The sequence below is a fragment of the Zootoca vivipara genome, chromosome 2 (genome assembly GCF_965207765.1).
Source record: "Zootoca vivipara chromosome 2, rZooViv2.hap1.1, whole genome shotgun sequence".
NCBI classification, from domain to species: domain Eukaryota; kingdom Metazoa; phylum Chordata; class Lepidosauria; order Squamata; family Lacertidae; genus Zootoca; species Zootoca vivipara.
In genome coordinates this window covers 30,855,257-30,870,872 of record NC_142584.1, presented here as the reverse complement: position 1 = coordinate 30,870,872, position 15,616 = coordinate 30,855,257, and the positions used below count along the sequence as shown (strand labels likewise).

The following is a 15,616-nucleotide window of genomic DNA, read 5'->3' as shown; positions in this document are numbered from 1 at the left end:
AGCTCTCTGCTAATGACTATGTTTCAGTATCCAGTCACATAGCTGGCTTTTACTCTCTGTGAGAGTGTTGACTTAAGTTCCTGGTTCTCACTGTGAATCCCTTCTCTCAGTCAGACTCCACAAACATGTGATCTAGGTATCTATATTCTGTCCAAACACGATTCTGTTTATTGTGGGTGGAAGTTTGCTTGCTGCTGTTGTGAGGTAAACGTCACAGACAGAGTGCTGGCCATGAGATGCCCAAGTATCTTGTTTTCAGACTTTTCTAACAATCTGGACGTTTTGGAGTATGTGTGTATCACATGTAAGGTTCCTGTCTTTTAACAATTTTAATACCCCTGTAAGCTGCTAGGTCAATCAAAGCAATGATTCTCAAGCATCTTTAAAGAGGTTTCCCTTTGGTGTGTGATGGGTGCATTCCACAGTGAATGCTGGTTTCACTCCGTAGATGTAGCTAACAAGCCTCAAAATATTTAGTGCCTTCTAATTTTAGCAATAGATGTCTCCATGTTTCCAGTTTCTGGAAGTTCAGATTTCGAATGTATTACTCATTAGTAGGAGAGTCTTCTCTCTGCTACCAGCCTCTAATTAACCCTCTAATTTCATTTGCTCCATTCCTTTCTTTCATCTCTCTGTTGCTACCCTTTGATCTGTTGACCTCTTGTTGTTCTTTTAAAATAATAATAATAATAATAATAATAATAATAATAATAATAATAATTTGTTATAAGTCACACATTAAAAACTTCCCTAAACAGGGCTGCCTTCTGGTGTTTTCTAAATGTCAGGCAGATGTTTATCTGATGGGAGGGTGTTTCACAGGGCGGGCGCCACTACCAAGAAGGCCCTCTGCCTGGTTCCCTGTAGCTTTGAGTCTCGCAGTGAGGGAACCGCCAGAAGGCCCTTGGCACTGGACCTCAGTGTCCGGGCAGAACAATGGGAGTGGAGACGCTCCTTCAGGTATACTGGACCGAGGCCGTTTAGGGCTTTAAAGGTCAGCAGCAACACTTTGAATTGTGCTCGGAAATGAACTGGGAGCCAATGTAGATCTTTCAGGACTGGTGTTATATGGTCTTGGCGACTGCCGATTAGTTGTAGTTTCTGGGTCGCCTTCAAAGGTAGCCCCACAGAGTGCATTGCAGTAGTCCAAGCGGGAGATAACTAGAGCATGCACCACTCTGATGAGACAGTCCGCAGGCAGGTAGGGTCTCAGCCTGTGTACCAGATGGATCTGGTAGACAGCTGCCCTGGATACAGAACTGACCTGCGCCTCCATGGACAGCTGTGAGTCCAAAATGACTCCCAGGCTGCGCACCTGGTCCTTCAGGGGCACAGTTACCCCATTCAGGACCAGGGAGTCCTCCACACCAGCCCGCCCCCTGTTCCCCAAGAACAGTACTTCTGTCTTGTCAGGATTAAACCTCAATCCATTAGACACCATCCAGCCTTTTAAAAGGTTACTTGTACAACACAATGAAGCTTGAGTGTGATGTGGTATTCTAAAACTAAGGGAGTGGAAGCTCTCAGGCCAGTTCTCCACATGCAGCTGCTGGGTGACCTTGGGCTAGTCACACTTCTCTGAAGTCTCTCAGCCCCACTCAACTCACAGAGTGTTTGTTGTGGGGGAGGAAGGGAAAGGAGAATGTTGCTGCTTTGAGACTCCTTAGGGTAGTCATAAAGTGGGATATCAAATCCAAACTCTTCATCTTTTTCTCTTGTACTCACCTGCCCTAGGCTGCAGCATGCATGTGTGGGATAAGTGCACATTCACATTCTGTCTATGCATTTCAAGGTGGGGCTGCAGGAGCTGCAAAGGTGCAGTTGTGCATGCACAGGCCCAAGCCAAGCAGCCTTTCCTACTTTCCACAGAGTTCAATGGAATTTGCTCTCAGGAAAGAGAGCACAAGACTGCAGCCACAGCCTGATAGTTCATTTCTAAGGGCATTTCTGTGAAATTGTTTATATGGACAGTGACTGCTCTGTTGTTTATGACAGTGGGGTGATGCTTGCTTTCCCCCAAGGCCATGCTTTTGATATGGAGAAAGTGATCCCTCCCCCAATCACTCAGACCGTGAAATTTTGCAGCTGGGGAAAAATGTGGTTTATCTTCCAAATTATTACAGTTGTGGCTGCCCTGGAGAATATGCTAGATCCCACCACCATTTTTTACATGAATTGTTTGAACAGTGTGCAGTCCCCATCTTCAGTGTTAAGAGAGGCACGAGTTGTTTCCGGAAAGTTGCAAGCAAGACGGTGACATGTGCTGTCTTCTCCGGCCCCTTGATTGCACTGCAAGACTAGGTTACTTTCAGCGTAGCACTTTTTCCATTGGATTGAAGCTTCTGGGACTGTCCTACAAATATGCTCAAGCCCACAGATGAGAACAGCGTCGCTTGCTTTCTTGCATCATTTTATAGCCTGGCTCTTTACACTGTGTAACCCTCTAGTTTACCAATCCCCCCAGTGCGGCTTTTGTAGTTGCTGTCCCTTAATTTTTTTCCATCTCTCTCTCTCTCTCTGCTTGATTCCAGAAAGCTGGATGCATTTATATATGATGCCGCGGTGCTCAACTACATGGCGGGCAAAGATGAGGGTTGCAAGCTGGTGACCATTGGCAGCGGGAAGGTCTTTGCCACCACTGGCTATGGCATTGCCCTCCAGAAGGACTCCAAGTGGAAGAGGCCAATTGATTTAGCCCTCCTACAATTCCTGGGAGATGGTAGGTAGAATTCTCTTTCTCCTCCCCCAAAACACACTTTGTTTCCTCATCCTCAGGGGTAGTTGCCAGTAGTCTCTTATGTATTTCATTCCAAGGGGTCACAGAACAAGAAAACCTCTGTCTTAGCAGGTTGGGGGGGACGACACCTGGCCACAACTGCCTCACAAAGCAGAACCCCACTTAATCTTTATTCCCTCTCTCCTCTTTCTCATCCACCCCTCCATGTTCCCTGGCAAAATCACAACAGTTTTGTGTTTATTTAAAATTGTATTTATTTTTAAGTGTAAAGGCATTTTAACCCCCCCCCCGGAAAACTTCCAACAGCCTGTCAGAACCTCAAACCCTGAGGGGTGAAAGAGGGACAAGGATGGCTACCCCCTCACAAGTCCTTCACCCTCCCTCCCTCCCTCAATTATAGTGGTTGCTTTAAAAGGCATTTTCACATACAAATAATAACTGGAGGATAAATGGGAATTTAAATTGAAGCTGCAATTTTAAACATGTTTACTCGAAAGCTAAGGCCGCATTCCTAACCATGTCTACTGACTTCAGTAGGGCTTGCTCCCAATTAAATGGGATTAGTGGGTTTGATCATTTATCCCATGTGGGAGAAAAACTTCGCCCCCCATGTATTTTGCTCCTTTTGTGCCTCCTCCAATATTTCCGCCCCCCCCCCTCATGTTGCTGCTGGCCAGGCCCCCTGTTTATGTTACAGTTGCTGCATGTATTTAGGCCTTGGTTGTCTCCTTGACCCAATTTCCTGACCACCATGTGGCAATGCCTCCCGTCGGTTCTGTCTTGCTGGCTGCTTCGCCCCAGGGTGGTAGGACAACTGTATGCTCGGATTCTGGCGCTCTCCACTGAGCCGCCAGCCTGTGACCAGAGTTCCTTTCTGGCCATTAGGGAGAATTCTGAGGAGGTTTCAGAGCGCTGTTCCTCCCTGCCACACTGTTTGGTAGTCCACATTAAATCAAGCACAACGTCTCCTTGTCAGGTGCCTGGGAAGTTATTTCGCTCTGAAATCACTCTCTCTTCCCTTCAGTAGGAAATAAAACTCTCTTGTCACTCTGGAGACCTTAACAAGTGATCTGTGTGCAAAAAAATGTTTTGTTTTTTTTAAAAAAATGTGTGCAGGGTTGGGGGAGTTCAGATGGAAGTGTTTTAAGGAAATGTTGAACATAATGGGGGATCAGAGAGCCAGGAAAGGAGACAGGCTATGTGAGAAAAGGAGAGGAAAAGGGAAGGTCTGTACACTTATACGTATGATCAAAGACAAATATGCTGTTATATGAACAAAAGCAAATAAGGTTAAAGAACACATCAGAGAGTCCCTTTAATGAGTTCCTGTCACACAGTCTTGACTTGTCTCTTCTCTGAACACTGCTTCTTGTGTTTTAAACCAGAGAGATATTCAGTGGTGGGGGTGACAGTGAGGAGCATGGGGTGAACACCCCAAACGTGGACAGCTGCTCCCAGGACTCTGGTCTGGGTGGAGACCATACCTTCTGAAATGGATCCCCAGATGGACAGGTGCATGGCCAGATTAAGGAAATGCATTCTGCATGTGTACACATTAACTTTACATATTGGAGTGACTCACGTGGTCCCTTCCAACTCTACAGTTCTAGGATTATACTATAAGGCCCCTGAAGCTGGTAAGCTTAAAATTAAGCTCTGTTGGCAGGGGAAAGGTTTTTCCATGGTATTGACCTCCAGAAATGTTTAGTCCTATGGGAGGTCATGGGAACACAGGAAATTTTACTTGAGTAGGCATGGATATCTTGGATGAGGTGGATGATGAATACTGCAAGCCAAAAATAATCTAAATTTATTCAGGTTCAACTACCTGTGATGCAACTAGCCGTGATTATCAATCAGAGGACTTTGCTAGGATTTGACTGTCTTCCCTTCTTGTTATTTGTTTCTCAGGTGAAACACAGAAGCTAGAGACTGTGTGGTTGTCAGGGATCTGCCAAAATGAGAAGAATGAGGTGATGAGCAGCAAGCTGGACATTGACAACATGGCGGGCGTCTTCTACATGCTGCTGGTGGCCATGGGGCTGAGCTTGCTCGTCTTTGCCTGGGAACACCTGGTCTACTGGAAGCTGAGACATTCTGTACCCAAGTCTAACAAGCTGGATTTCCTTCTGGCTATAAGCAGGGTAAGGATGCCATGTAGATATGTATTCCTATGTACCATATTTTTTGCTCCATAAGATGCACCTTTTTCCTCCAAAAAAGTAAGGAAAAATCTCCTTGCGTCTTATGGTGCGAAGGCTCTCCCCCCCCCCCCCCCACTGCCAGTGCACTCCGCTCACAAAAGTGGAGCGGGCTGGTGGCAGCTTCAGCAGCAGGAGGGGGGGAGAGAGGAAGAGCAGCCCGGGCTCTTCCTTTCCCCCTCCGCCACCAGCGCGCTCGCTACCGGGCTCCCCCCACCCCCTTCGCCATCTCCTCTGCTGCCCCGCACCACCGCCGTGCTCAGCGAGAAACGGGGTGGCGGAGGGACGCTGTTCATTCTTCCCTGCCAACCCCATTTGCAAAACAAGCCTGCTTTCGCGGGGTGGCAGGGAGCCACCTGCAGCATCTCCACCTGCCAGCCGTGTTCAGCGATAAAGCCAGTGTTGGAAGGAGGCGGGGGAGGCTACCGGGCTTCCCCTGCCTTCACCGGACTGGTCCCTCCACCACTGCTGCCTCCTTTGCTCCCCCTCCAGCGCACCCTAGGTGCGCCCTATGGAGCGAAAAATACAGTGCATACCACTTTGAGATTATTCTTCAAAGCCGCTGGTCATATTTGCATAGAGGGCTAAACCACAGTGTTGACCTACGTGCATAAAAACAAAATAAGGAACCAGTGCAAAGTGATAACTCAAGCATTCACCTCTCCTCCTCTGAAGTTGGGAGGTAGAATAAGCCAAGAATTCAGTTTCACTTTGTCTGATTCCTGGTGTGTCGCCACGTTCAAACAATATTATTCAGTTTCAATACACGGGTTGTGCAGGTAGCTTAAATGAATTCGTTTTTATTTATTATATTTCTATGCTGCTTTTCATTCAAATAAATCCCAAAGCGGCTTAAAAATAACACTACCATTATAGATAATCACAAATAGAATAATAATTAACAAATCATCAGTAGAACATTTACAATCTATAAAACACTGTTTACAAATCAACAACTAAAAAATAAGATAAACATCACAATTCAAATCAATACAGCATTTACCATCTATAAAACAACGTTAACAAAATAGCAACCAAAAGATAAGCTGAACACATTCTCCACACATATACCATATTTTTTGGACCATAACACACACTTTTTTCCTCCTCAAGGGCAAGGGGAAAACTCTGTGCATGTTATGGAGCAAATGCCATGGATCCTGCCCGTCCCTCCCTCTAGCCGGGAGTGGACGTGCAGGGCAAAGCAAAGAGGGAGGGAAGCGTGTCCCTTTAACCCCATCAGGGTTGGGCATGTCCGTGCCGCCACCGCCGCTGCTTCCTGCTCTGAAATAGTGGACGCGATCTTCCAGCGGCGGCAGCAGGGACATGCCCAGCCCCGATGGGGTTAAAGGGACATCCTTCGCTCGCTGTTTGCTGGGCGAGGCACAGCACCTCTTTCTCAGCAAATAGCGAGCGAGTGAGGTAGGTGTCCGCGCCGCCCACCTCTCATAGTTGGAGAGGCACTGCGCTTGCTCCTATGAGAGGCAGGCGGTGGCGGCGAGAAACAGCAGCTTTTGGGCGCCACTGCCCACTCGGCTTCCTTGACAGCGGGCGGGGAGGAAAGCTCCCTCCTCCCTGCCCGCTGTCAAGGAGGACGCCGAGAACCGGTTTCCCACGGCTACCAAGCCTGCCCGTGCCAGAGCCGGCGGCAGCATCAGCACTCCCTTCGGGCCTCTGATGCTGCCACCGGCTCACCTAAGAGCAGGGGGCAGCTGCAGTTGCCCCTGCCAGAGCCTGCAGCAGCATCCCCTGCCTCCTCCAACACCAGTGAAAGCAGGCGGGGGAGAAAGGGGAAGCCCGACAGCATCGCTATGGGGCTCCACCTTTCTCCCCCCTTTCACCAGTGTCGACAGGGGTGGGGGAGGCAGGAGAAGTATGGTAGCGATGCTACCGGGCTTCCCCTGCCTCCTCTGACACCAGCAAAAGCTACTGGACTTCCCCTGCCTCCTTCGCTCCCCCTCCAGCACCTCCCTCCCAGCCTTTTAGAGGAGGAAAACCAGAATTTTCTTTCTTTCTGGTTTTCCTCCTCTAAAAACTAAGTGCATGTTATGGTCCGAAAAATGCAGTAGGTTCCATGGACAGCTTCCAGTCCTCCTCATGCCAACCTGAAATTTTAAAATTGAAAATGTATTTTTATGGAAATTAGTTTTTTCATACATGGTTCTGGAGGAATGGTATCAACATGAGGCCCATTGTGGCTACAGCTAACAAGGGAGGCAGAGTGTAAAAACAGAAGCCACCTCTGCCTTGCACAGTTTTTCTTCATGGCCACCTGGGCCTTGTTAACAAAGAATGCTCAAACCAGGCACAACCTTCTGCTAGGAACTCAGCTTTGGATAGTGAACAACTGCCTGCTCCTGCTCCTTCTCAGCTGGATGTCAGCTCTTAGGCAGCCACAATTCTTTCAGGTCAAGAAAGCAACATGTGGATAGGGCAGCCTCAAGAAAGCCTTCCACAGTCAACCTGCCTGTGGAGAAAGCAACAAGTGTGCTACTCTGTAAACCCTCAAGGAGCCTTTTCAGTATTTGTAGCCCAGTCATGACCCATTTCCCTAGTACTGGTAAGACAGAGCAAGGCTTTCTGTGACAGGTTCATGAAGCAATTTGTAGAGGACTGCATCACTGCTGCTTAATTTGTGTGAAATGTATTTGAAATTAAACCAATCAAAAAACAATCTTTTCCCAATTAGAAATGTACTGGAGAAAAGACCAGGAAATTGATTTGCCTGTTCCTGCTTCTACATTTTGGGGCTGCATTGTCTGCTCCAACATAAAATGCCTTAACTGTTTCCTGCCAGGCCTGATCAAAGTACAGTGGACGAAATTAATTTGTTCCAGGACTCAATTCGTCCTACGAAAATTTCGTGTAGCGAGGCACCGTTTCCCATAGGAACGCATTAAAAGTCAATTAATGCATTCCTATAGGCTCCGGGGGCCTGGCGGCGGCAGCGGTGGTTGCTCTCTTGGCTCGGGGAAGGCAGGCAGGCGTTTGTTCTCTTGCCTGCCTGCCTGCCTGCCTCCCCCGAGCTAAGAGAGGTGTGTGCCACCGCCTCCCCGGACAGAGCCAGCATTTGACAGGGCTTCCAAACCCCCATCAGATGCGGGCTCTGTTGGGGGGGGGAGAGAGGAACGAAGGAAGACAAAGCAGCCCTTTCCCTTCCTTCCTCTCCCCCTGACGCCGACAGCTCCCCCCCCCCGCACGACACAGCGTGGATCGGAGGAGAAGCCTCCTCTGATCTGCGCTGTGTCGGGCGGGGTGAGGGGAAAGCGGAGCTTTCGGCAGCCTGCAAAAAGTCCCCGCACCGTCCAGCTTCTGCTCTGGGTGACGGGGCCGAAGCGCGCCAATGCGGGGGCGTTTTGCTGGCTGCTTCCCCCCCCCACCCCGCCTGTCACACAGAGGGGATCGTCGGGGGCTTGAGAAACCCCTACGATCCCCCGCTGTGTCGGGCGGGATGTGGGGGAAACGCAGGAAATATCCTGCACTTCCCCCACATCTCCCCTGTCACACAGTGGGGATCCCCCGCTGCTGACTGGCTTGGCGGCGGTGGGAAGAAGGGGAGGAATTCCTTCCCTTCTTCCCGCTGCCGCCCAGCCAGTCCCTAAGCCGAAGTGCAGCGCGGGATGGGGCTTTTCGCCGTATGCCTCCCCCTTGGCTCGGGGAAGGCAAACAGCAAAAAGCCCACGTCACGCCGCACTTCGGCTCGGGGACTGGCTTGGCCGCAGCGGGAAGAAGGCAAGGAATTCCTCCCCTTATCCCCCCCCCCAAGCCAAAGCCGGCTTCCCTCTGCAGCAGCCGCCGCTTTGTACCCGGCGGCGGGAGAAGCGGTTCCTCTGCTTCTCCCGCCGCCGCCTGGCACAAAGCCGGTTTCGCTTTCCTCAGCAGCCGCCGCCTGGCTTCAGACGGCGGCTGCCGAGGGAAGCAGCTGTATGCCAGGTTGCTGCGGGAGAAGCAGAGGAACCACTTCTCCCGCCGCTGCCCGGCACAAAGCCAACATCAGACGGGGCTTCAGAAAGGCGCAGCGCTTCTCCGAAGCCCCGTCCTATGCTCACGGGTGTCCATGGCGTGGCGGTGGGGGGAGAAGTGGGAGAACGGATCCGTTCCTCCACTTCTCTCCCCTTTCTTCCCGCGCTACAGCCATTTATGTTCTGCTGGTCTCTGCCGGTTGCCCCTCACCGGCAGAGACCAACGGAACACAAAGGGGAACCAGCTGCAGCACAGGAAGAAGGCAAAGGGGAGATCAGCTGAGAGGCGCTGACAGCGCCTCTCAGCTGATCTCCCCTTTGCCTTCTTCCCTTGCTACAGCTGGTTCCCCTTTTGCTAGACGAATGCCCCTTTCACTAGGTTTTGCGATTGGAGGTTTTTATGGCCACGCTTCGCAAGACGAAGCGGCAGCCATAAAAAAACCTCATCGTCTTGCGAGGCAACCTCCGATCGCAAAACCTATTCGTATAGCGGAAAATTCGTCTTACAGGGCATTAGTCTAGCGAGGCACCACTGTAATAGGTGTTTAAAACTACCTAATGTTGAACAGAAGCAAGAGAGAAATTTGTTCCTATATAATCTGGATAGATTTCTAGTATCAGAATAGGCCTGTTTCTTATTACAGGGCCCTTTATTGTCACCTCTGTCCTCGATCTGTTCTTAACTTTAAAATGTTAGTTTTCAGCAGTTACCTGCTTTATTTAATCTTGTCAAATGTGATCACCTTGAGGGCCCTTAGGAGTAATGGGGCCTAATGAATTTGAGTAATAATAATAATTTATATGGCTCCCATCTAACTGGCTCCCATAAAAAAATAATAGAAACAGAATACAGCATAACACACTGAACCTCCCTGAACAAGGCTGCCTCCAAAAGTCTTTTAACATCTGCTGGGAGGGTATTCCACAGAGTGGGAGCCACTACTGAAAGACCCTCTGCCAAGTTCCCTATAACCTCACCTCTCACAATGAGGGAAACACCAGAAGGCCCTCGGAGCTGGACCTCATTGTCCTGGCTGGACGATGGGGGTGGAGACGCTCCTCCAGGTATACTGGGCCGAAGTTCAGATAACGGGGATTCAGAAAGTGTAGGATCTTTAAACCTGGGGGATGGAAAGCAGGAGATAAAATTAATCTAGTACAGTGATTCTAAAATGTATAAGCTTGATACATTTTAACAGAATTACTACACCTCTAAGAAACAAACAGGAAACTTGCGATATTTCATAGCAACAGTGCAAGGCAACTGGAATGCTAGAAGTAGCGAGAGGGAGGAAGTTGGATCTATGAATGCTAAGAGTGCCCAGGACGGGGGGGGGGGGGTCAGACATGAAAAACCTCCTGGACAACGTGTTTCTTATCAACCTCCTTGTTTAGTGGTCCAATCAAGCTTATAATGGAATCCTGATCTTCCACCCAAGTTCTGAAACCACTTCATAAGATTAAAAAATGCCCCACCCACAGCTCACCTAAACCGTTTTAGCAGAAAAAGAATGCTTCCTAGTATGCTCTGAATGGCTGAAGCACTTGGTTTGCAACAGCGCAGGTAGGACTGTCAATAGACTAGCTTACCTAAGTATCTTGTTGCTCAAACATTTTGAACATTCTTCCAGTTCGCTCAGAAAAATGTGGTCATTCAGTATTTGTAATGTCTGTCCTGCATGACCTTGAACATTAAGCCAACCTGCCCTCTCCACCCCCCAGCTCATCCCCTTTCCAAGGCATGCCTACTTGTCACTGCCTTCCCTCTTCTCTTTCTTTCCAGGGCATTTACAGCTGCTTCAATGGAGTCCAGAATCTGGAGAGTCCTGCCCGCATCCACAAACCAGACGTCACTGCTAACTCTGCTCAAGCCAATGTGTTGAAGATGCTGCAGGCCGCCAAGAACATGGTGTCAACAGCCAGTGTGGGGAATTCCCTGGAGAATGCCACACGCACCATTGAGAACTGGTCAAACAGGAGCGAAAACCTCCAAACCACCTTCTCCCTAAGGACTCCTCAGCTTGTTGTGCAGAACACCAGTGGGCCTACCAGGCCAGCTCATGCCTCCAATGCAGCAGTAGCTGAGAGGCTTGGGAGGTATCTTCCACAATCCCTTTCTCCGCTCCAGCAGTCTTTGGTCCCAGCCAGCGAAAACTGGAGAGGGACACTAGAGCAGCCACAGATTCTTCATCCGCTGAAGTTCCGAGGCAGCTATTCTGAGGACAAGGTGCTCCCCGGTTCCACTGTGAACAGCTCCCCACACTACATGGTAAGACCCACACCTCAGACCCATGTCAGAAACCACGTGCCACTTGGAAACCACCTTAGTGCTGCTCCCCACTCCCCAGTAGGATCTGCTAGGGAGCTTCCTCTACCTGAGCATAAGCATAAGCTGTCCTTGGCCAGAGGGCACACCAAGGAGAAATTCCACCACCAGAACGTTCACCTGGTGTACGGAGAAGGTGGTGATGACAGCTCAGCCCAGGTGGAGCGGCTGGCTTCCACTTCCGAGAAGCGAAAGGAGCTGGAGAGCCACTTGCCGCCTCATGCCTGTGTGCACAATTCCTTCCCCAAAGCTGACAGGACTTGCAGACCCTTTCTGTACAAAGAATCTGACTCAATAGAGCTAAGGAGAGAGAAGCCGAGCCAGAGAGCTAATCTCTCAAGGTCTGGCTGGGAGCAGGAGAGACCCCAGTCTCTAGGCCTGTGGAAACATCACGGGAAGTCCTCAGCCTATGGGGATGTGCCAGACCTCTTCCCCAAAGCTGGCCGGGCTCCAAAAACAATGTCAGTGCCTGGAACGCATTCCTACCCTCCCGGTGCCCTTAGGCCAAGTTATACATGCAATAGGAAATGTGTGGAGCCCAACGGCTTACCTTGGAAGGACCAGCGGCTGCTGCATTCGCAGTCCACGAGGCTCCCCTCGTACCGGGAGGCCTGCCAGCACAACAGCTCAGGCGTGCACAAGGCTTCTTCCACGGTGGTGCACAAGCAGTATGCCTACATGAACTCGTACACGAACCTGCCTATCTACTGGGGGCGCCTTTACCCGGGCTCCCCGCAGCTGTGCGAACAGTCCAGTGCCACCCAGCACTGCTTCAGCCGAGCTCCCTGGTCGCCTTGCAGCAGGGACTTCCTGGTCCACCAGGATGGCCAGAGGACCATGTATTTTGGTAGCACCTACAGAGACTACAGGGACCGCAGCAGGGTGGACCCAACGTTTCTTCAGATGGTCAATACTGAGCGGAGAGACTTCCTGAGCGCCCAGAGGATGCACAGCCCTTACGCAGGAAGATCATGGAGGCGAATCTCTAGCCTAGAGTCCGAAGTCTGATAGGGGGGAAGATGCTGAGGCTCTTGATGCTCGATTGGAGACTGCAGAGAAGGAGCTCATCCAGGAGGGCAAGAGACAAGACCTTCCAAGCCAGCAGTCTGTGTCTCCCTGTTAAGCCGGTATCAGCAGAAAGTTCTTTGTCTCTTCACTACTTCCACCCTGGATCAATGTAAGAGCAAGTGACCTTTCTCCATCCTCTAATGGACCAAAACGCAAAGCGGGAGCAGCTGAAGGCACTTTAATGGCTGGATTCCAAGTCTTCCATTGCTGGGCACTGGGATGCCCTCACTCGCATACAAGACGACTCTCTCATGGTGGTGATTCACAGTCATGCTTCCTCTGTGGATAGCTTATGAAGCATCAGTTGCAGTGTCAACCATCTACATTTCAGTGCCAGTTTATTGTTCAGAGCATGGCTGTCCGTGACACAGTGGGAAATGCCCAACAGCCTCCTATTAAACAAATAAAATGATTAGGACTATCTTGCTTTCCCATAATGCACTGATATAAATGGAGACTGTATAAAGGACTGAACGGGGGGCATAGTATGATATTTTTAGTGTTTTACATTACTTTCTGGATCTTCGTAAAGAGCCCAAAATGCCAAATGGAGGTTATTAAAGACACACTTCTTAAAATGTATCCACACACCCTTCCTTTCTCATTCTTTCTTTTTGGCCACATTAACAAAGGCTGCCGCCTTCAACCTCCCTTGAGTCAAATGCACCAGGACATGAGACATCCCTAGATGTTGCCTTAATATCTCTCTCTCCCTCCCTTCTCCCCCTTCTCTCTCTCCAAGCCCCACCAGGAGAACAAGGGTGTCAAGGCAGAGGAGCCTGTGGTCCTTGGTTAGTTAAGAAGGCAACAGTAGATAAGTGGGGGGACATGCACCAAACTCTCCTTTCCTTGCCATTGTTGCTTAATTCACATTAGAATGGGACTAACCTGCCACTGTTTTTAACCTAGGTCCTAAAACACACCTTTAGCAATAGACTACCATCACTGCACTATGAATTAAAAGCAGTAGCATACCACTTTAAACAGACATTACAACTGGGACTTTGCAAATCTAGTGATTAGAATGAGACCAGATAGCATTACTTAGAGCTCTTATCCATCTTCACAGAGTTTTTGAAATCTTTTTGGTCCAACTTAGAATTATAGAAAAGGACCCCAATGGTCACTCATAGGACATAGGAAGCTTCCTTATAGAGAGTCAGTTCCTTATTGTCTACACCAGTGGTTCCCAATTGGCGTCCGAGGACCCCTGGGGGTCCACAGAACACACCCAGGGGGTCTGTGGCCCTGTCTCTTGCCTCCCCCCAACTATTTTTGTCATTTTTGCATGGTAATATCACAAATTTTATGGTCTGGTGTTTTTTTTTTAGTATACCTAAAATCCTTTGCTTATTAGGGGCCACCCCACATTTTGTTCAAAAAATTGCTTTGCAATTCTACAATAGAATTATTAAATTTTCAAAAGTAGGGGCTCCTCAGTCATTAGCTAATTGGGAACTACTGGATTGCACTGATTGGTAGAAACTGTCTAGGGTTTCAGACAAGAAGTGTCCTTCTCCCTACTTTAGGACTAAACGTGGCTCGTTCTGCATGCCAAGCAGATGCTCTGCCCTAAGCTACTGCTTTCCCTGTTCAAAAACTCTGAACCACGTGCTAATAATACTTGAAAATGAGTGAAGCAACTTAACTGGGACTAGCATCCGTGAAAGTATGCAGGACTGTGAGTGAATTTCAATTTGTTGGGTGGGGTTATCAACAGTTAGGTTTTCAGTTCTGCACAATAACCTGGTCTCCCAAATCCATTAAATGAAAACTGGACAGCCGTCCAGCATGCCCTGGGTAGCCTTTCAAGCCTGTTGTAAGTGCTCTCAAGTTATACATTCCTTATGTAATTCGGGCAATTTGTAAACCTATTGCCTATGTCTGCTCCATGTTGTCATGAATTGTAGTGAGCTCCCTTCCCAGGCAAGGTCCTGCGGGTGCACTCAAGAGCTGAGGATCAAAATGTAACCTTACATTAAGCCAGCTCAAAGATATGCCTTGCAGTCCCTATTCTAGCCAACTATAAAGCTTCAAGTACCTGCAGTGCTGCTTACTGAACCCAAGTTTACTCTGGTCCTTTTTCAGGCAACTGATAGCAATGAGGCCCAGACAGCCATCTCGTCAGCCTACACTGCCAGTAATTCAGGTTTTCGTGAGCCTCCCATCCCCAAATGATAGGTGCACAGGGACTGGTTTATAGCATTGTTTTGACTTCTGCTTGTAGCAAGCTTTGCAAACCATAAAGCCAACTATTAAAAGCACCATAGTGAAGGAAAAGGCAGCATGTTCCCTTCTGAGCAGTTCCTTTGATCAAGTGGGGACCATCAGAAACCACACACGTAGCATCTTACTTCTCATTTAGAGATAGTTTGCAACCCCCTGGGATTCTACTGTCATGGATAGATCTTATAATTTGGCCATTTTCCTTAGGAAAATATGACATGCAGATCTTGAAGATAGTAGGGCTGAGCAACATCTGGCTTTCAACATTGCAATATATCACCAAATAAACATCGTGATATATTGATATATCACAATGTCTGAAATAAGGCTGAAGCTATGTAGAGGCATTGGCTCGGCTTCACAGTTTTCCCCACAATGTGATTTTTGCACAGCACACGAGCACACACACATCATGATTTGCAATATTTTGCCCGGTCAAAAAATATAAAACCAACATCATGATATGGACTTGAAACTGGTTTTGGACAATATATTGATATATTGTCCAGCCCTAGAAGGTGCTAGTGGTGAAACAAATCTGCGTCCTCTATGGAGGTTCCTGTAGCCCTCACTGCCAAGAACCATTTCCAGCAAACAGGAGAAGTAAAAGAGTGATCTTTCACATGGCATTACAGAAGCAGCACAAACATGCACTAGCAATGGGCAAGTCAGGTCTCGACCATAGCCTGTCAATTATATATTCATAAGCAAAGCAACCCCACCAGCTTCCTAGAGTCTTACAATATTCACCTTGAGGCTACATGAGATGATAATCACTTCTGTAGATCATGGAATTATATGTGTGTGTGTGTGTGTGTGTGTGTGTGTGTGTGTGTGTGTGTTCAATTTCTTTTGAAAATTGGCTACTAGCCTAGTATTTGGAAAATATCACAGCTCAGCAATGCCCCTGCCTAGCCTTCCCTGCCCTCAGCAAACTTGACAGCATGAAAGTTGAGCTGTTTTAACAAAAACCTGGAGGAAATGCATTTAATTTAGCTCCAGTCTGTTTTAAGGAGAGAGAGAAAAGACCTTTGATATTCTGCCTGTTCATTTCCACAAGGCTCGTTTTTTAAGATTCATTCACTTTGTCTCATTA

At 48.7% G+C, this 15,616-nt stretch overlaps 2 protein-coding genes across 4 annotated transcripts in view; one reads left to right on the top strand and one right to left on the bottom strand.

The window, feature by feature from the left end:
• Positions 1-12,876, top strand: part of GRIN2C (glutamate ionotropic receptor NMDA type subunit 2C) — a 93,064-nt gene extending 80,188 nt beyond the window's left edge. For all 3 annotated transcript variants that reach the window (XM_088661523.1, XM_060271855.2, XM_088661522.1), the window contains 3 exons: positions 2,532-2,719; positions 4,649-4,881; positions 10,684-12,876. In XM_088661523.1, the coding sequence (XP_088517649.1) occupies positions 2,532-2,719; positions 4,649-4,881; positions 10,684-12,234 (1,972 nt within the window). In that variant the 3' untranslated portion in view covers positions 12,235-12,876. The remainder of the gene's footprint in view (positions 1-2,531; positions 2,720-4,648; positions 4,882-10,683) is intronic.
• SLC38A12 (solute carrier family 38 member 12) overlaps positions 9,514-15,616 on the bottom strand; it is a 117,154-nt gene continuing 111,051 nt past the window's right edge. The window contains exon 11 of the mRNA XM_088661525.1: positions 9,514-10,021. Coding sequence (XP_088517651.1) covers positions 9,655-10,021 — 367 coding nt within the window. The 3' untranslated portion in view covers positions 9,514-9,654. The remainder of the gene's footprint in view (positions 10,022-15,616) is intronic.